The sequence below is a fragment of the Natator depressus genome, chromosome 25, assembly GCF_965152275.1.
Source record: "Natator depressus isolate rNatDep1 chromosome 25, rNatDep2.hap1, whole genome shotgun sequence".
Lineage (NCBI taxonomy): Eukaryota > Metazoa > Chordata > Testudines > Cheloniidae > Natator > Natator depressus.
Window position 1 is genome coordinate 6,178,130 of NC_134258.1, and position 21,148 is coordinate 6,199,277.

The following is a 21,148-nucleotide window of genomic DNA, read 5'->3' on the forward strand; positions in this document are numbered from 1 at the left end:
TACCTGCAGGTGTGGGTCAGGTAGTGCTTCAAGTCGCTGCTGCCACAAACTGCAAACATCACTATGGTGTGGAGAAAGCTGATATTCCGGCCAAATATGCTGAGGTGAGTTACATCTCAAGGAGTATGAGATGGTAAGTGTTTGATTCCAGGGTTGGCTCAATATCTTATGTGTTTCAGGTAACTGCTATGCATTACAAAGCGGGAATCCTGAGTTTGAATCCTAGACACTCTGGCTCCTTAAGTCAGTAAGGGCTGGAAGCACAGCAGTGATGCAAATGATATGGGGAGGGGTGGGATGTGCTTCTTGTTGCTCAGTGGCAGTGCTCACTGAGTGATCAGAAATATCATTAACTGGTCTTTGAAGAGAGCTTAGTTCAGGCCTGAGAGAAAACCAGGCGGAGTGAGGCTGCGTGGTGATGGGAAGCTTATACAAAGGGAACAAAAGTCAAAAGGGAAGATGCAGGTTTAACCTAGACACCGTACTGCCTAAGCAGTGGATTTCAGGACCCCACTCGGGTCTGGAATGGGACTTTGAAAGGGCTGTGTCACAGAGGCTAGTGCTGTGTAGGGTTGAAAGCCTCTAGGAAGAAGTTGAGCAAGATCAGAGTAGTGGGAGACAGAATGGCTGAAACTCATAATTTTTTTTAAAAAAGCTGCAATCTGGATCATGCTAAGAATGTTCTTTAGCAGCCCTAACTCTTAAACCATTGAGTTTAGATATTAAATATGTTAATATAGCTGAAGCTGCAGAGTAACTGAGACCTATCGATTGCACTGGAGTATTCAGTTAATAGCAGTGCTCAGTATGCACCCAATTGAAGTACTTAGGACGATGTCTCATAATAAGGCTATTATACTTAGGCAAGTAGTTTTCTTTACACTTCCATTAATTCTATGTCAATAGGGACTTGCAAAGTTAATCAACTCCAAGGGAAACCTGGAACCCAAATGAGTTGCAAGCAAACAATAAAAGTTGGTCAAGCCTTGCAGTAAGAATTTTGTACTTCCTCCAGTAGGTTGCATAGAGCTTCACGCCTTTAACTCCTTGTTCAAACTAATGGACTTTGGTCTGTTTCAAATACCAACTTTAGCTTCTTAAATAATGTGTACATAAGCTTTAGAGCTTCCTTTTCAAATATATATGTAAAAGGCTCTGATGCTATCATGAGTGCCATAGAAGGGCCTAGGAAATAATTTGTCCTTACTCTTCATGGTAATCCCTTGGACATATTGAGCTGGAACACTTTTATCAAATCTTTCTCTGTCACCTCCTTGCATGAGTATTCTGACTTATTTTAGAGCAGTTCACAAAGGCTAGGTTCCTGGCTCTTTATTTAGTAGTAATCACTGTTTAAAAACCACTTATTTGTGAGAGAAAATACATATAGGGCCAGAGTTTTGTTTATACAAAGGCACTTTTACGCCACTCCAGAAGTACCTACGTAAAGGACCGTTTACACAGAGCAGTGTGAAGGGGCCATAGTGTAAATGAGCAGCAGGCAGTAAAGAATTACATGAACTTTGCCAGTGTATGCAGAGAATATAAATTGTTAGGGAGTACTAATCCTGATGGTGTCCCTTTTTAATAATGCTGTGTCAAGTACAGTAACTCCTCACTTAAAGTCATCCCGGTTAACATTGTTTTTTTTGTTACCTTGCTGATCCGTTCGGGAACATGCTTGTTTAAAATTGTGCAATACTCCCTTATGTTGTTTGGCAGCCGCCTGCTTTGTCCACTCCTTGCAGGAAGAGCAGTCCCTTGCAGCGAGCTGGTGGGGGCTTGGAACCAGGGTGCACCAGCAGCCCCCCCATCAGCTCCCCTAAGTTCCCTGTGCGGCAGCCCCCCAGCAGGCTACCAATTGTCGGCAGTTCAGCTGTCCCTCCCCCCACTGCCATGTGCTGCTCCTGCCCTCTGCCTGGGAGCTGCTCCTGGGAGCCTCTTGCTTGATGTGCAGGGGAGGGGGGCTAATGTCAGGGTGTCCCCCTCACCCCTTACCGCTTCTCCATATAGAGCAGGGTGGGGACAGGACAGGGCTCAGGATGGAGAGGCTTTGCTGGCCACAGCTGCTGTCTCCACTTCCTGATTTTTTTTTTAAAGGGATTGTACTTACAGTGGGGTCAGCGTATTTAAAGGGGCAATGTGCCTCCCCCCCCCCCCACAGGGTGTGTCTCTGCCATGCTGGCTCCTCTTCCTCCGTTCCTGCTGCCTTGTAGAGTGTGAGGCTACATTAACAGCAACGTGTTAACCCGTGAGGGATCAGCCGAGTGCCAGTTCATCATTTAGCAGTAAGGCATCCCCTAAGAAATATCCCATCCTCTTCCACCCTTTAACTTCACCACCTCAGCCAAGCTTCACAGTCGTCATTGCTGTGTACAGTATTAAATTGTTTGTTTAAAACTTATACTCTGTGTGTATATATAGTTTTTTGTCCGGTGAAAAAAATTTCCCTGGAACCTAACACACCCCCCCACCCCCCCATTTATATGAATTCTTATGGGGAAATTGGATTCACTTAACATCATTTCTCTTAGTCGCATTTTTCAGGAACATAACTACAATGTTAAGCGAGGAGTTACTGTATTTGAAGACTTTACTGGGTGAATAAAGTATATGTGTGGCCTTGTCTCAGTGTGTTCCGCTCTTCCTGGCAGATTACTCGAGGCTCACTGTGACCCTCTGCGTAGCCTTTCTCCCTCTAGAGGCAAGGGTCACAGCCTACTGAGCCATTTTCATCATAAGCCAGCAAGGAGGTTGGTGAGAGAACTCCCACAATCTCTGTTGTCCCTACGGGCTTATTCCAGAACAGGTTAGCCTTCTGTCCTGACGGGGTCCTGTCTTCCCCTCCAAGAAGGCGTTTCTGTAGTGGCGAGTTGGGGGAACCCGGGCCTGCCCTCTACTCCGGGTTCCAACCCAGGGACCCTAATGGCAGCAGCTGTTGGCAACCGACCTTTCAGAGATGCTACATTTCCCTGGACCACTTCCCCACAGCTCTCCTGCTTCTCTCTCTTAACACCTTCTTCACCCTTACCTTAGGGCTCCCTTTCCAGTGGCTTGAGGGTGTCTTCATTACCCAGCTCTTCAGCTGCACTTCCTCTGCTCTGGCTCCCTGGCTCTCCTCAGCCTGACAGGAGTGAGCCCTTTTATTGTATCAGAGGGGCCTTAATTGTTCACATTAGCTTAACGGCCTCACCTGACTCTTTGCAGGTTAATTGGAGTCAGGTGTTCTCATTAGTCTAATGGCTTCAACTGACTCTTTGCAGGCTAATTGGAGTCATGTGTCCACCACAGCGTGGAGCAGGCTTTGCTCTGATCAGTCAGGGAACAGAAAAATGCTTATCCAGTGACCAGTATATCTGCCTTCTACTACTCTGCTGTACCCAACTGGCCTGGGTCTATCACACATGTTATCCTTGCACTTATAAATGGCTGTCCGTTAGATTATCGGCTTGACAACTGCTGCAATTTAAAAATTTGTGAATCTGCCCTTAAATAGCCTATCTGCTTCTTGGTGCATTTAGATTGGCCCACTTTTTTTCTCAACAGATGTTTGTGTCAGTGATTGTATTGAGCTTGTAGTTGAATTTGTCCATAGTAACATTTCTCTGGCTACTACATCGCTTTATGCAGTTTTTAAGCTTTCACTTAAATAGGGGGGAAAAAACCCTATGTTTCTAGTCTGTGGTTTTGAAGAAAATCTTCCAAAATGTGAACTGATGTTTCACTGTCTTTTGACTCTGGAGATTGAAACAATATTTCTGAGTGGTGTGAACTGTCTTGTTGTTAATTGGGTGTGTTAACTCTGAAGCCTAATGGGAATACAAATGTCAGCACAAAATGTTTCACAGCTGACATAACATCAGAAACCTCCAGCTGATCTGAGACTGTAAGTGGAGCTTGGGATGGTGGATGAAACTTGAATACCATTTCTTTCCTCCCAGTCTGAGCCCTGAATATGTGGACCCAATTTTGCAGTTTCAGTAGGTCTTAAATTGTGACCCTTTCTTGCTCTTCCCATTGCACGTCCGTTTTAGTTTTAAATCGGGTGAATAGGCATAACTGACCCTCACTGCCACAGTGCAGAAACACCAGGTCTTCCAAACCCCCAGTTTATGGGAAGGGGTAAGCTTTCAGAAAAATAGTCTGGGGCAAATTAGAAGCAGCACTGCTGTCTGGATGTGAAGGTCTGAAGCTCCTTTCTCCTGCGTCTGGCAATGGAAACCCACTGCCAACTAGCTGGGTTTGAACCACAGCTGCCTGCCATCCTGTGTAACTTTAGTCTCTTTAGTCATAGATCGAAGCACTCTCCCTTCCCCCCCAGCTGCTGGCAGTGTGTTGCAAGGCAACGGCAATCGTAACTGAAAGAAGCTTGCCTACTACTGCCTTCTCGTTCGCCCGAGCAGACCTGTCTTTACGCCCCTTCGCTAGCTGGGCTCCGGTAGGACTATGTTCACTGCCTTCTGCTTGCTCTGGAATTATGTAGCACCATCCTTGGCAGACTACTGAGCAGTGTCAACTCAAAGTGTCTTTAAGGCTTCCCTGGAGAGGGGAGAACGGAATAAGTCAGCCTTGATACCTTGGCCCCAGTGAAGTGAAGGAGTTTCCCCAGAGGAACTAGAAGGGTAGACCTTCAGTATGTGTGTCTAGGATTTTCCAGCAGTCCCATTCAAGTGTTAATGGCACAGAACTCTTATAGGCCCGTGAGCATTTTCAGAGTTGCCTCTTCTCTCACTATCATATAACTGGTATTGCGAGATGTCCTAATGGGTGGTTTTGTTTTTCCTCCCTCTTCTAGACGATGGACAGAGAGTTCAGAAAGTGGATGAAATGGTATGGGAAAAAACATGCAGAATACACAGTGAGTGAAACTCAGCTGAAAATCTTTGTGCTCCACTTATTACTAATGTTCAGAATTTACAGGTCCCCCTCCTCCCCTTCCCCAGCCAAGAAGCAGCTTCCTGGCCTTTATCTTGCTGCTGCTGAGTGATGCGCTCTAAAAGACAACCTCCCAGAGCCCTCCTCTTGACTCACTTGACATTTGGTGTGTGGTGTTGGGAATGTTATTGAGGCTTGCATAAATTCTTGGAAGCCCCTTTCTTATAAACTCTCGTTACTCAGGCTGTTTTCTGCTCCCACATTCAAACATCATTAAGAAAATTGCTCCCTGATTAGCCACTTACCTGTGAGAAATTCATGTAATCTTGTTCTCTAGTGGTTTTCTCAGAACCCTGAGAATACCCGTGCTTGTTTGTATATCTTTATCCCAATCTTCTCTTAAAAAAAAAAAAAAATGTTTCAGATCTCATAGCTGCCATGCTTCTAGTCAAGGAGGGTTGAGTTGGGTCAGTGTTGTTCCCTAATCATTTGGAGGAATTGCCATTGGGTGATTCAAGGGAATCTTCCCTTCTCTGAGGTTTCAGCTAGCTACCACTGCAGCACTCCTAGCCTGAGAGCAGTTGACACAAATAGATCCTGGTCTCTCATGTGATTTGCACAGAGCTCTACGGCTAAGCTACTGGACCAGTCTGATCTACTTGCCTTTGAATTTCCCAGTATTATCAAATGGCCTCTTGTTGGTAGTCAGGGTTTGGCATGAAGGTTAATTTTTCATTTACAGAGAACTCAAGTCTCATAATACTCTCATGTCCAGTGACCAGCCTTGAATGTAAGGGCTCTCTTACTTCTCCTTGAGAAGTAGGCCATCTGCTGGATTAAGGTGACAATGTTGCCTGTCTCAAAATATCCCCTTACTGAAACTGACATATAGTGTGTGGCACTGTTCCATTAGATATATGCCGATTTCATGATAGGAGTAGTTTGCAGTTGGATTAATGTCAAGGCTGCAAACTCTTTCCTGCTGTGAAACTGTATGCAGGCCTTCCTTCCCAGGAAATGGCCATATGGCAGCCTTCCAGGGTGCTACCCAGCTGGCATTATAAGAAAGAAATCTTTACTGAAGATATTTCACTTATGATCCATGTAATTTAAAGAATAGGAACAGAACCTAGACTGAAATACTGAATATGTATTGATTGCTTTAGGCTGTGAGTATTGCCACATTGTATATTACATGTAGCAGAATCTGACACTATAATGGAAACAAGACTGCTTATTTTTGTTCAGGTCTTTGGCTTTTATAACCTTTTCTCCAATGGTAAGGACTGAGGCCAAAATTTCCCAACTTACATGCTTAAAGTTAGGCTCCCAAATAAGTGTGTTGCTTTTTCAACGCTATTGAGCAGCTGAGCTCCCATTGAAGTCAGTGACAAGCTGGGGTTCATGGCACCACTAAAAATCAGGTCACCTTCTATATTGGGGTTCTCAGACTAGGGGGTTGTGACCCCTCAAAGTCACAAGAGGTTACACGGGGGGTCTCGAGCGGCCAGCTCCGTGAGGCTGGCATCCCCGAGCCCCCATTAAATGAGATTACTTCCCCTTCATTTTTAATTTTTAAGTGGGGTCACACTCAGAGGCTTCCTGTGTCAAAGGAGTCGCCAGTACAAATAGTTTGAAAACCACTGTTCTGTATGAATTTAGGATTCTAACATTAGGTCAACTAGGTTTGCAAATTTTCTCATCACCTCCTTATCATATACATGGCAGATTTTACTCGCTCTTTTTTTGGCTTCTAACACCTCTTTTTCATCACTAATCTGCTGGCAGTATATGTACGTGTATCTCTAGCCCTGACCAGAATCAGATAACGAACAGTTTTCCCCCAGGTCAACATATCTTAGCTAAGGATATGCACTTCCTGGTGGATTGTAATGGACTCTTTCCTTAATGCTTGTGGTATGGACATTGGGTAACGGAAATGAGTCCCAAATCCTTCTATATTTAGTTCTCCCACATGGCAACATGCTGAGAAGCCATCTTGTCTTTGGCAGTAAGACAGTAATTCCATCTATTACCTCTGTAGTAATACAGGCTGTTACCACCGCGACTAGTATGCTTTGGAAGGCACAAGGCTGAAAAGCTTCATCTGAGTGTGTGGAATGTAGTGGTGATAGACAATGCAGCCGCACTTGAGTCCTCTTTTGCTGCTTGTAAAATGGCTTGGTTACCACCACCCATTATCTCAGAGAAGGAGCGCTCTAGATGTTTTCAGGGGGTTCTTGAGAGCCCAGTCGGTGACAATTGTCAATATGACTAAGGACTGGAGTGGTTTGTGACCAACTAGATTTTAACTGTGTAAATTCCATGCAACTGGATTAAAAATTATAAAGTTAAATATTTTCAGAAGACTACAGAGTTGGGGGGGAAGAGGACGGGAAGATTGGCAGAAATTCGTGGGAACAAGTCTCCGATCCTAGCCGCTGCTTTGAATAAATTTGGACAGTGGTATTAAGTTTATGCTTATTGTTGCTGCCTTGCTCCAAAAGTCAAAACTGTGACAGACACGAGACAGCAGTAAATCCTATTGTTCCTCCGGCATGAATTTTTTTTGCTCACAGCTAGGTATCCATAGTTTGACTTTAGTACAACTGGCTCTGTGTTTGTACTCTGAAAAATGACTGACAGAATAACATCTTGGGGTTCACATTGACTCCATATCCAATGTGCTCAATTTACAAGTCAGGGGATAGGTCTTCCCTAGTCCAGTCCCTCAAAGGTGGCCTGGAATTTGAGAAATGAATTGTTTTCTCTTCTGGATGAAGCATCATCACCAGCAATGGCTTCTGAAATCAGAACTCAGTTAAGAATTCTGATTCACAGACCTAAACAAAAAAGTAAAATATCTAGGTTGCTCTTCTGCATTCCCATTGCATTTGGTCTCCAGTGCTAACAAGAATAAAAAGGAATAAGATATATTTTAGTGAGAAGAGTACGCATACAGAATTTGCACAGTCAGAATACACACACAGGCAGATCTGTTGAGTAAGCAGATGCCATTTTAACATTGTCGCTTTTTTCAGTCCATAATTGCATTGTAAACTTCTCCAGCTGGTGCAAAACATCTTGAGGCATTTTGGAGTTCAAGGCACTTGCTGAGCTACAGTTGCTAATAATGGGTTATCACTGAAACTTAAAGGTAGGAGTTCCTATTTTGGGCAGGAGAGAGCAGAAGACTGGAGAAATTGGAGGAGAGAGGTTGCTCTTTTCTCTCCTTTCTGTGAAAACATAAACCACTTGGAAAAAACCCACCATCCGTGGCTAGTAGTGCCTTCACATTGTTGCTTAGGACACCGTATCCCGCTGTGGGTCATTTGAGTCTTTTGGACAAGAGTGTTCCACCACAAACCTAAACCCCATTCATTATCTATTAATTCTTTCTTTGTTTTTGACTGTAAAAGAATATTTTCTAGTATCTATTTCCATGGAACTAGTTCCTTGAAAGTTTGCAAGGTTAGTTTCGAACTTTTTTTCAGGGTAACTGTTGTCCCAAGGAAATTGGCGTTTTTCTTAGGTGATTAGAACCGGATAATTACATGGTCTTTCTTGGGGAATTTCAGCACATGTTCAGTTATCAAATTAAAGCTTAAAAACTCAGTATTGCAGTTAACACAGACATATGGTACTTTGCCAAATTCACACATCTAATTTTCAGTATGGTGAAAGGTTGAGCTTTTTCTGGTTTGGTCTGGATTGATGACAGAGCAATTCCCTTGCTCTTCCCCTGCTGCCAGAAAGAGCTTGCTCTAGCCATAGGGGAAAACTTTCCTATGCCGAGCCTTGGCGTAAAGTGAAGGAAAACATGTAGACTCTTAAGGTATGGCGGGGGTGTAGGTCAGTGTTATACAGCGTGTAATCTTTCCTGCCCCCACCCCCAGTGGAGTTATACAAGTTTCCATGGAGTCCTACTGTAGCCATTTGTAGTCCCCAAATCCCTGCTGGACTGTAGTGGTGTCTTGGGGCATTCATACAGCAAGTGATCTGCTTCAGAGTTGCCTTAAAGAACTTTTAAATCCAGTGTGAACACGGGTGTAAATTTGGTTAAAGATGAGGGTAAAACTAGGGTTCACTGTTATTTTGCAAAACCTTGTTTGTCTGGCTTTGGCTTTTTAAAATCAAGAGTGGATTGGATCATAGCGTTCTTTATCCAGCCTTCCCAACACTTTGGTATGGGAGGTACGAGGGCTGGGAATGGAGAACAGGGAATCCAGATAAGAGAATCGTAGGCCTGGAAGGGACCTTGAGAGGTCATCTAGTCCAGTCCCCTGCACTCGTGGCCGCAGTACGTATTATAATATATGTATGAGTCTAACTTTCCAAATTTTACTGAGACTGTAGATAGGTCTGATGGCTGCTTGGAGTTGTGCACTTGATTTATCCCTCTCACTCAAGCAGACTGTATCATAGAAGGAAATCTCACTCGCCTAGGTATTTACTTACCCCGTCCCAACCCCACAAATGAGCTTGTGTGCATTAATGGTGGATATGTGTAGTCCCTACAGCAGTGTCTTTTCTCCCCCTCTCTTGTAGCCTGCAGGCCTCACCTAGCTTTTCTGGTAGGCTTGGGTGTGTCCTGGATGCCACGTGTTGGCTTTTTCACAAAAGTCTCGCTTCAGAACAAAAACAGTGAGTTTTGTAAAGCGCTAATCAGTATCTCAAGCTTCCTTGATATCACTTGCACTGATGTATTTTGTAGGCACATAACTGTCATTGTCTGTGCTTAAAAGCTTCAGTTGTTTAACAGTGAGTTCTCTGCAGTCAGGGTGTGGGCAGGATGTGTATTTGTCCTAAATATTTTTGAATGCCCTATTTCAGCGGGAAACTCGATGTTTTGGTATTTGAAAAGCCCTCCAAACGTCCCCTGTGGCTTTGACATGATGCCACGTTTCAGAGGTTTGGATTATTGCCTCTAGTTATTTTTGCAATGAACAGGGGCTTAAAAATAACCATGTGTACTTTTCCAGGCAGAGTTAACTGTTTTTGTGAGCCAAGCACTTTGCCCTGAGACTGCTAGAATGAGACTTTGTGTATTTATGGCATTGTGCAGTCAGAGCTTTACCGCAGAGCCTTCCAATGCAGGTCTGGGGAGAGAATATTAGCTGCTGTTATATTTTGGAGCCTAAAGCTCTGGGAAAGGGGACTTGGCCTTCAGAAGCAGCTGCTGTTATCCGTTATAATGAATATAGACCTGCAGTAGTGTGTCTCTTGTTGCTTCCTATGGGTGTGACCTGCCAGTTTGCTTTGAGTTGCAGACATCAGCTACTGTGAGCATATTCCTGCAGTCTCTGAAGAGCAAACCTAGCTGTCTGAAAAAGGGAGGGAAAACCTGCCTCTGCTTCTAAATTTAGAAACAATGGGGGCTGGCTGCTCTCTGAAGTGGATTTCAGTGAGCTAATTATCCGTTTAGATAAAGCAGGTCCCCTGCGTTGTCTAATCAGATGAAAATATCTGCATTACATATGGTCCTTTCCATTCATTATTCACTAAGGAGATTAAATTGCTATGTGTGAGAGAGAGCACTGTGGGGGTGGGTACACTGATTGGAAGAGACTGAGTGCATCCCTACTGCTGCTGTTGTCATCTCACACTGACAGGCTGTGGTTTTCCTGTGTGACCTCGACCGTACAGCATTCTGTACTTAAGCAATGCAATATCCCATTAGAAGCTGGCTGTGTAGCTGTTTAATTACCAGGGAAGAGCTCACATTTCGTTACCAGTTCTTGTCCCAAATGAAATTTTGGGGATTTTTGTTTGTGCCACTTGTTTTGGGTACTGTTGGGAGATCTCAAATTGAGATCTCCACTTTGGGGATGCTTGCGTTCTCCCTTGGGGCTGGTGAAGGTCAGTAACACTACTATGGAACTATGACCTGAAGGATGATGGGTGGTTAGCTCTCTTCACTTCCCAAAATAATAATTAAAAAGCCCCTCTTATACTGTCAAACTTCGCAGCAGGCAGTTCTCCCGCCTCATTGGCTGAAGGGATACTGCTACAGTAGGGATATAAGCCCATAAATGGTTTGAGACGACTAAGGGAGGATATGATCGAGGTCTATAAAATCATGACTGATGTGGAGAAAGTAAATAAGGAAATGTTATTTATTCCTTCTCAAAACACATGAACTAGGGGTCACCAAATTAATAGGCAGCAGATTTAAAACAAACAAAAGGAAGTATTTTTTCACACAACACACAGTCAACCTGTGGAACTGCTTGCCAGAGGTGGTTGTGAAGGCCAAGACTGTAACAGAGTTCAAAAAAGAGCTAGTTAAGTTCCTGGAGGATAGGTCCATCAATGGCTATTAGGCAGGATGGGCAGGGATGGTGTCCCTAGCCTCTGTTTGCCAGAAGCTGGGAATAGGCAACAGGAGATGGATCACTTGATGATTGCCTGTTCTGTTCATTCTTTCTGGCGCACCTGGCATTGGTCACTGTCCTAAGACAGGACACTGGGTTAGATGGACTTTTGGTTTGACTCAGTGTGGCTGTTCTTATGTTCTTAGGCATCACATAATTTCCACACTGCTTTTAATTAAGTGGTGGTAGGTCACTGGTGCAGGGTCCTCTTCTTTGCTTCCATATTGAGAAATGTACCAGTTATCTGGTAACTGGAGATAAGAAACTGTTTTATAACAGTGGTTCTCAACCAGAGGTCCGAGGCCTCCTGGGGGGCTTCGAGCAGGTTTCAGGGGGGCCACCAAGCAGGGCCAGCATTAGACTCACTGGGGCCCAGGGCAGAAAGCCGAAGCCCTGCTGCATGGGGTTGAAGCCCGGGCCCTGAGCCCTGCCACCCGAGGCTGACGCCGAAGCCTGAGCAATGTAGCTTTACGGGGGCCCCTATGGCATGGGGCCCCAGGCAATTTCCCTGCTTACTATTCCCTAATGCCGGCCCTGGCTTTTATATGCAGAAAACCAGTTGTTGTGACACAGGTGGGCCCGTGGAGTTTTTATAGCATGGGGGGAGAAGCTCAGAAAGAAAACGGTTGAGAACCCCTGTTTTATAACACAGTTGGGCACAGCAGTGTTTAAACATGGCTTTTTTGTAGTGTAGATGAGGCCAAAATGACTACCCCTTTTAATGCCAGCTTCCCATTTCTGGTGCAGATTTTAGCCAAGCACTTGGTAAATGTGCATTAGCTTCTACAGTAGAAAAATAACCATGTTTGAACATGGTTGTGTGGTCCACTTGAATTATAATATGGCTACTTCTTGGCTGGGTGGACGGGAAAAACATTTTCATGTTTAACCCAGGTATGTGAGCATACTAGACATCTGTCATAACCAGCACCATTGGAAATACTTTTCTTCATTAACCAAGTGCAGCTAATTCAGTATTTACAATATTGCACGTTGTAATTACAGAGAATACTGCAAATTAGTAATTTTTAGGGAACACTTCAAATATCAAGGTAACTTAGGACAAGTCTACACTCGAAGTGCTACATTGGCATAACTACGCCACTGTAGTGCCTTTGGTGAAGACGCTCTATGCTTACTGCAGTGAAAGTCAATGGTTGCTGAAGACGCTTAACATCCCTGAAAAATCAGGTCCTGGGGGTGTCAAGGTGAGCACCCAGCCGTTGAGGAAACCTAACCTAGTGGACACGTTTGCAGATTTTGGCCTAAATCTTCATGCTTCAGTTCCCCATCTGTAAAATGGGAATATTTCCCCTCCCCTCCCCCCACCTCTCACCACACACAAAGGGGGTTTGAGAAGATGCATTCATTTAGTGTATGTGATGAACTTGAGTACTGCAGTGATGAGTCAATAAAATCTTGTGTGGTGTTGCAATATTTGGATGGTGGGCAGTAAATGATTAGCTCCTCCTTGAGGGTAAAAGGACATCTGGATATAGGGAGTGGGCAAGACTCCTTGTCTTGGGGAGTGAATGGAGTTGTTTGAAGGGATGTGGGGTAGTTTTCTCCCTGAGGCATTTCCTGAAGTGGCCCTATTCATAACCAGCATCACTGAGTCTAGTATGTTAGCCTTGCCGTTTACAAAGCTGAAAGAGACATTCACATTTTTGTCTATTTTTTTATAGCTGGAAAGAGGTGACTTCCTCTCCGAAGAATGGAAAGAAAGAATTGCAAACACAAGGTACGGTAGAACAGTTGATTGTGGCTTTATGAATGTGTAATATTTGTCAGTGTATCATAATGGAAATTAAAAGAATGGCCAACTTGTAATACAGAATTTCCATAGCTAATATTGAAAGCCTATATGTGAGCTTCCATGCTAGCAGTATGGGGAGCCTGATATCTGACTGGAGGAATCGGTTTTCATGCATTCCCAGAAGAATTAATGGGAGTTCACAGCATAAATTCCTCTTGCACAGCTAGAGTAGACCCCTTTTGTGTTTGCATTTCCTTTAACCTATCGGTGACTCCTGTGTAAGCACCAGCTTGAGTGGCTGGTACTTCATGTGGCTGGGATAGCTGCTTACCTTGATAGTAAGGCTGAGCTAATTGAAATCGGCTATTCTGTTGCATTGATCTTCTTGGATAGTTGAATATTCACCCAAACTGAAGATCTGTATTTAGAGATGGAATCTTTTAAAAAAAAAAACCAAAAAAAACCCCCCCAAAAAAACAAAAAACCCCAACCTGTGGCATACTGCTGCTGAAGAGGGAAATGTCATGGTTCAAAACACTCCTAAATTTTTGTGAATGGTTTCATATTCATAGAGCCTTGTTAGTAGATATTAATCATGTACCATGATGGATAGACAAGAAAAAATGGTTAACGGCAGATGTGCTCCTAGACCATCCCCTTTCTTGGAGAGATGGAAAACAGTTGACAAAAAGGCTCATTGAAACTCTTCAGGGCTGTGGCAAGTTATGGACAGTTTCCAAGACCATATTTAAGAGCACACTCCAGGAAAGGCATCTGCCAGGCTGACTTTTGCGTTATGTACCCCAGTTAGACTTCTTGGGCTGCCTTTTAATTTGTGGGCAGACTTGTCCCAGCCCTGCAGTGTGGTGTGGTTTTGCTTTATTAGTTGTTTGCGTCTTTACACACACATCCCTCTATATCCCTTCCAGCTCTCTTCCATTTCTTTGGAACAATTTTTAATGTAGGCTGTAGATTAGAGCCCTGCAACCCGACGGAACCTGACTACCAGTGTTGGCTCGAGTGGGGTTGGCTCTCCTTCTCCGGCCCGTGGGGTGGTGCAGCGGTGGCTACATATCCTGCTTCTGCTGGCAGAAGCACACATGCTTAACAGCACACATGCTGCAATGGAGTGAGTGTGCAGAGGAGTCACAGCACCTCTCACTTTTGCAGCACAAGCAGTGCAATGGGGGCAGCTGTTGGCAAGAGCGGGGCATGCAGCCACTGGCTCATGCACCCACTGACTCCAAGGACAGCAGGAGGAGAGCCATCCCTGGGGGAGGAGGCAGCAGCTGCACTGACTCAGGCTTAGGTTGGAAATTGATTCGACCCTCTTGGGCTTGAGTCCAGATCAGGCCTAGCCTCGAGCAGACCTCTGCTATAGGTTGTCTCCTATTGCACATGGAGACACTGGTAGATCTATGGCTATTCTTTGTTACTTTGAATAGTATGCAGTTGATTTTCTTCCTACCAGCCCACAACCATCTCCTCCTTCCCACAAAAGTTCTTAAAGCAAAAAATTAGTTTTTCATCCTCAAGCCTTAGTCATTTGAGTTTTTGTGACTGCAAATTGATCAACATCTGCTATTTTAAAGAATGTTTTGATTGATCAATTGATATTTTGGCCCAAGTCAATTACCTAATAGTGAAATTTCCCCCTTCATTTTCTGTTGTAAGCAGTGTGAGCATCCTAGGTGATGGCCTTCATGATGATAGTAGCCACTTGGATTTTTAAGAGCACTCCTAGCTAGTTCATTTGGCTAAAGGGTTTTATGACGCCATCCCTGATCCAACAGCATCAGTTACTAATCTAAATTGTGCTTCTAACAAAGTAGATAATAGGAGTTCAAAAGGTTCAAACTCTTAAAAATGCATGTTCACTTTTGCACGCATACAATTCTTGTTCATATTTGTGCTCTCACAACCGCTGAGGCTTAAGCAAGATGTGTGGCATTTATTATTCATACTGTCTGCACTTGTGGTTTAGCAGTCTGCACTGAAAAGGCAATAAACCAAATAAGGAGAAAGCCAAGTTATTTTGGTCTCCAATGTTCATAGTAAATACTCCATGAGAATGAACATTTTAAAAAGATTTCAGTGGACTTTATTTCTTTTCCCTTTCCCCCCTTAAAATTCTCTAGTGACTTTAATACATGTGGCTGTGCTCAGTAGGCTTTTTTTGGCATAGGGGTGGGAAGCAGGATGAAAGGAACCCATACTGGCCTTGCTTGCCAGACAAGCTTCCCATCTTTGTAAGAGCAGGGGTGGGCAGAAAAAAAGATATTTTTTTATTGGCACATAATTTTTTTTTTTAAATTGTGGTTTTTAAATAGTTTTGGCTACGTCTCTTAAACCTAGTGCCCTTTAAGTTTGTGTGTTGTATGGAGGCACCAGAAGGGGAAAGAAGAATCTAAGTTAGTATCACTCGCAAAGAAATAAATTCTTATAAAATAGATGGCATTGGCTGAAAAAAGTCCTGAAGAGCTTGATCCTGCAAAGTGCTGAATATCTTCTGAGAGGTGTCAAGCATCCTTATTTCCCATGGAAGCCAGTGGGAATAGAAGACATTTGGAAACACCATATCTGACCCAAAGTTAAATGCTTTCAAAATTACACCCAGTGTAACGTGTATTCTCCATTTGTAATGTGTCCTGTTTCTTACGTCTTTTTTTTTTTTTTTTTTCACTTCATGACACTTTTCATCTTCACATGGCCATGTTGTCTTGCAACTTGTTCGATTTCTCTTTTCAAGGCTTAAATATTTTTGCGGGGTGGTGAACCCCTTGCCAGATTTAATCCCTCAACCATGAAAACCATAAATGTTTCCAGTGTAGGATAGAGCCAAAGACAGCCTTAGAGACAGCAAGGCTTGTTGGGAAAGAGCTAAGAGAACACGATTCTCAACTGAATGCCTGACTGTTAACCTTGTGAAAAGACCTGTCAAATTTCACCATCATTTGTGGGGGTGGGGGGTACTTTGTAAATAAATTATTACTTGTAAATACTTCTTCAAATTACCAAAAGTATAATTGGATTCAACAGCTATCTGTCGAGATGGGCTGTCACCATTCCTTAAGTGTGATTTAACAAGTGTCATGAACATGTTAGCAGTAGCTATGTTCATATACACTGTAAAAGGGCCACCAGACATTATGGAGGCATGATGAACATACTTTTAATATTATGATAGTGAAACTTGCCAGTGTAGTTCTTAACTTATGAATTCATGGTGCAGAAGCTGCTGATCTGATGAATGGAAGTGTCCTAATATGATACTTTTTTCATATGCAACATTTCAGCAAAGAAGAACTGTGAATACTGACTATTTATAGTTTATTACTTTGTGTAGCTTGCAAGTAGAAATTTTTGGTTTCTCGAGTAAAATAGCTATACGCCCTCAGGATATATAGCATTCTCTTGTTTCAGAACCATGCACATCATTCATAGAATATAGCTGATTGCATAGAAGTAGCAGTGTATATAAAATTAAGATGCCATTTGTCTGTTCCTATTTAATAACTAGACCATTATCTTGCAGTGTTATTTTTGTGAATAATTTTGCCTTTGGTCCTGAGGTGGATCACCAACTGAAGGAGCGATTTGCAAACATGAAGGAAGGTAACACATCGAACTTAAACTCTTTTCCGTTGGCTTCCTGGTCACTATGGGAGCTGCTGAATATTCTGCTGGTTTTTTTTTTTTTTTTGCTGTGCAGTAGTAGATTCAGGGTTTACTAGCTGCTGCAGCATGCCATCTGTTCCTGATGTGCTATCTCTAGCAACCAGCCTTCAGTTTAAGTCTTTTGGAATCATAAGACATCCCAGAAGGTCTATTGCGTTGTTTTAAATGTTCCTACTATATATGTATGCAAATTGTTTCTGTGACAGAAGGGCATTTCCATGGCAGCACCTTTCATAATGTTTTTTGAATATTTAATCCTGAATGTGTTTTTCAGCTTTAAATACTCCTATTTATATGCAAGTTTAGCAACATCTAAAGCTCAAAGAGCTTTGTTCTGTACTTAAAATAACACTAAGATTATATTTAAAAATTCCTAACCTGCACTAACACCTTAGATCATTGCTTCTGAAACTACAGTCTGCAGAGCCCTTTGTTGTGCTCTATAGAAAAACGCATTGAGAACCAAATCGTGAGGGATTGTGGTGATAGATCTTTGTCTTACGAATTTACCCACAGATTAGAAAAAATGGAGAAACCACTTCCCTTGATTAACACTGAAAGTTCTAAACCATTAATCTTTTAATCCTAGCTTGCTTTTCACACTTTACTCAATTTCACTGTCCAAAGTGATTGGTCTCATTTAGTTTTGTTTGGTCATTTTTTCTTCTGGTTATTACGCACTATACCAGTGGTGGTATGCTTGGGTTCGGATGGTTCAGGGGGTTATTAATGAGGAAACTGATCCTTCTGTATCGATCTCTGTGGTTCAGATACTCTGTTCGTGGTGATGACATATTTACAGTCATCTGAAGCCAGGTTGGTGGGTTCCATTCTGTTCCTTGTGAACAGGTATGGACACGTGGACAGCCACCACAACGGCGACTAATTGGAGATTCTACCTCTTGTCTGAGTAAATAGACCAAAGTCTAAATGGACTTGGAGACTGGACTGCCTTCTCTTCCTACTGGTGGCCCTTCATGTCGGGCCTTAAGGACACTGATGACTGGGGCAATTTGCATTGCCTCTGCTCTTGCTAAAAGAAAAGGAGTACTTGAGGCACCCTAGAGACTAACCAATTTATTTGAGCATAAGCTTTCGTGAGTACAGCTCACTTCATCGGACGCATAAAGTGGAAAGTACAGTGAGGAGACCTCCTTACTGTACTTTCCACTTTGTGTCCGATGAAGTGAGCTCTAGCTCACGAAAGCTTATGCTCAAATAAATTGGTTAGTCTCTAGGGTGCCTCAAGTACTCCTTTTCTTTTTGCGAATACAGACTAACACGGCTGCTACTCTGAAATCTGCTCTTGCTGTATATCTTGTGGCAGTGATAAGGTTTCGGTCTCCAAGGGTGTGTTTACATTTCAAAAAGAGACCTGTGGCAGCAAATCTGAGTCTGGGTCAACTGACTGGGGCTTGTGCTACAGGGCTAAAAATAGGTAGTGTAGTGCAGTGTAGACATTCCCGCTTTGGCTGGAGTCCCAGGCTTTGAGACCCATGTCGCTCACTGGGTCTCAGAGCCCAGGCTCCAGCCTGAGGTCAAATGGCTACTCGGTTATTTTTAGCTCCGTAGTATAAGCCCCAGTCAGTTGACGAAGGCTGAGAGACTCACTGAGCCGGGGTGTATGGGTTTTTGTTTTTGTTTTATTTTTAGTATAGACACACCGCAAGATCAATTCAGCATGTTCAACTAGTACTAAATTCATTAGGTGAATTGTAGTTTATTGAGAGGCCATGTGGTCTCATGGATTAGGCATGGCTCTGGAAGCTAGAATCTCTAGAGTTCAGTTGTACTGTGCCACTGAGCAGTCACTCAATCCATCTGTTTCTCTTGTTTAAAATGGGGATCGTTATACTTACCTATGTCACGTGGGTGTGGAGTATTAATTAGGTAATATTTGAGCATGGAAAGTGTTATCGTTAAATACCCAGGGTTTTTTCCTCCTGAGAAGTTGAGCCGTAAAAGCTAGCAGTTGGAAATGTCCAGCAATGTCATGATGGTCTTTAACTTGGCTGGGGTACTTTTAGTTTGTTAGTTTATTCCTGCCCTTCAGTCCTTCAGACACGTGACAATTTAACTTGGTTGTGACACATATTACAAAAATAGTTGTTTAACTGCTATTGTAAGGCAAATGTATAGAGTGGGTTATCACAGTTCTAAGTAGTTGTGGAAGCAGGATTATTCCTTCTGAGGCCAAGCCTAGGCATAAATAAAAAAAGTAAATTCCACAACATTATAGCTGTGACACAAACCAACCAAAGTCAGAAGAGTTGCAGTATGTTTGATTCTCTAGCTTTACTTCAGAGTTGGGCTTTAATCTCTATTTAATTTAATAGAGGCATGAGACATGGAGGCATCATGCACCAGTAGATAGGGTACTGGACTGGGAATCAGGAGACTTGGGTTCTCTTCCCAGCTCTAACTGTGGTGGCTGGGGACTGGACTCGGTAACCCAGGAGATCCTTTGTGGTCCTACGTTCCTAGGACCTTCAGCAAGGCACTTCATCTCTGTGACGCTCCCTGTTGGTATCCTGGGTTGTGAGGCACCTCACCACCACCTGCCCTTAATGTGAAGCAGTCTTGCGTGTGCCTACGGTGGATCAACTCTTTGAAACCACCAGCCTCTGGCAACACAAGCGCTGCCTTGCACACTGTCACTTCCTCTATACAAGCTAGAGATGGGAACCCCTGAACCCTGTGAGCATTCCCTGTAGTGTCCAGCCCCTTCTCCACTGAGCGCTCACTGAATTACCAAGCTTACTGTTCCCAAACGGGTTGTAAGATTCAGCTCAGGATCACTACTTTGCTTCACACCACAGCATTTAGATACATTTATAATGAAAACAAGAATGGTTTTTTCCCCCCAAAAGATCAGGGATTCAAGTGATAGTGAGTAAGAATATTGGAAACAAATGTTTACGTTTAAAACAAAACCATAACACGTTTTCTACAGACTAAACTGTTAACCTCCTGTCTAAAGAAGACTATCACACCCTTTGCGCCCTTCTTCTCCCCCCATCCGCCTGCTGTGCTCTTCATTTTTATCCAAACCTGATGAAGACCCCTTTTTCGCAAAGCAAACTTGTTGCCCATTTACTTCCTCAGTGAAGAGTGCTAGGGTGTCATCTTTATCCCCTGAATATTCCAGAGCAAACCTTTGATGCGTAAACACCCCCAGTCCTCCATGTTTTTTCCCCCCCAGTTACTTCTCTCTCCTTCATTAGCATTCAGTTCAGACTGTTGGGTGGAGACCCACTGAGAACTATACAATACTTAATTTACATTTAAACACACAATTGGGTAACCTGTTTTTCAGGTGATGACTAGCCCCTAGACACAGAATTTAAGAACATAATTTTCAGTGTATATATGTGACTTCTTGCATAATATGCATTCTTGGGTTTTGCAATGATGTTGCTGATCAGTGTCACATCAGCTTTTATGTGAGACCTCAGACGACACTCTTTTGGTAAGCTAGAATGTAAATATCGCACTCGGCAGATTCCTTTAACCCCTCTGCACCCCCTGCTTGCCCCTTGCCAGTAAGAAGTTCCTGGGTCACAGCATCTGTGCCTATATTTCCCCAATGGTAAAATGGGGATAATTATACTTTTTAGAATGTTTTGAGATGTGTACATGAAAAGCCCTATCTAAGAGCTACCTAGTGGTACTATTATTTGAATAGCCTGGATGTTGTCAGTGGTTATTTTTTTTATATCTTTACCAAAAACAAAAACCCCAAGCTTTTTTAAAGTGACTCAGTGGTGTTAGTGCAACTGTTCATGGTTGCTATTCTGGCACTAAATATAAAGCAATATATAGCCCCTACTTTCTCCAAAGGGTTTCTGTCAAAGAGTAGTGGTAACTAGATCACTTACATCTTTTTTCCCAGGTGGCAGAATCGTGTCCTCAAAGCCTTTTGCACCTCTAAACTTTAGAATAAACAGTCGAAACTTGAGTGGTAAGATTGGCCTTTCTCTTTGCTTAAATGTGACTATATGGTGTTCAATATATGACTTTTTTTTTTTTTTCCAAAAGGGGAAAAGCTCAGTAGAAAGCTACTGTTGTATGTTAAAGTTAAACATCAAGTTGACAGGTGCCTTCCAAATATCAGAGAGAGACACATGTCACAGCTCTCTAAGTATTGATGAGACTTTGCATATTAAAAGCTAAAGTTTGTCATCAGCACTTAATGCTATCCAACCTGTCTCATGCTGACCAAAATTGCTCCCTCTCACAAACTCTCAGCAAAGGAGTTTACTTTCCCTAAAAACAAACTGCTATAGGAATTCAGATAAGAAGGCCTCAGAGGAAATGACCTTCAAATATTGGGTACAGAGAGAAAGTGTGGAAGTTCAATTACAGGACCTAATCTCATCCAATTACTAATTTACATGGGAAATACAATATCAAATAAATATGCCTGCAGTGTTCTAGTCCTGGGCCTCATTCCAATCTTAATGGC

The 21,148-nt window shown here is 43.1% G+C and overlaps 1 protein-coding gene across 5 annotated transcripts in view; it reads left to right on the top strand.

Annotated features, from left to right (window-relative positions):
• Positions 1-21,148, top strand: part of DOT1L (DOT1 like histone lysine methyltransferase) — a 104,449-nt gene that overhangs the window by 42,299 nt on the left and 41,002 nt on the right. For 4 of the 5 annotated variants that reach the window (XM_074939418.1, XM_074939415.1, XM_074939416.1 and 1 more), the window contains exons 6-10: positions 10-104; positions 4,796-4,858; positions 12,935-12,990; positions 16,541-16,620; positions 20,576-20,644. In XM_074939418.1, coding sequence (XP_074795519.1) covers positions 10-104; positions 4,796-4,858; positions 12,935-12,990; positions 16,541-16,620; positions 20,576-20,644 — 363 coding nt within the window. The remainder of the gene's footprint in view (positions 1-9; positions 105-4,795; positions 4,859-12,934; positions 12,991-16,540; positions 16,621-20,575; positions 20,645-21,148) is intronic. The other variant, XM_074939417.1, reaches the window with a different exon arrangement.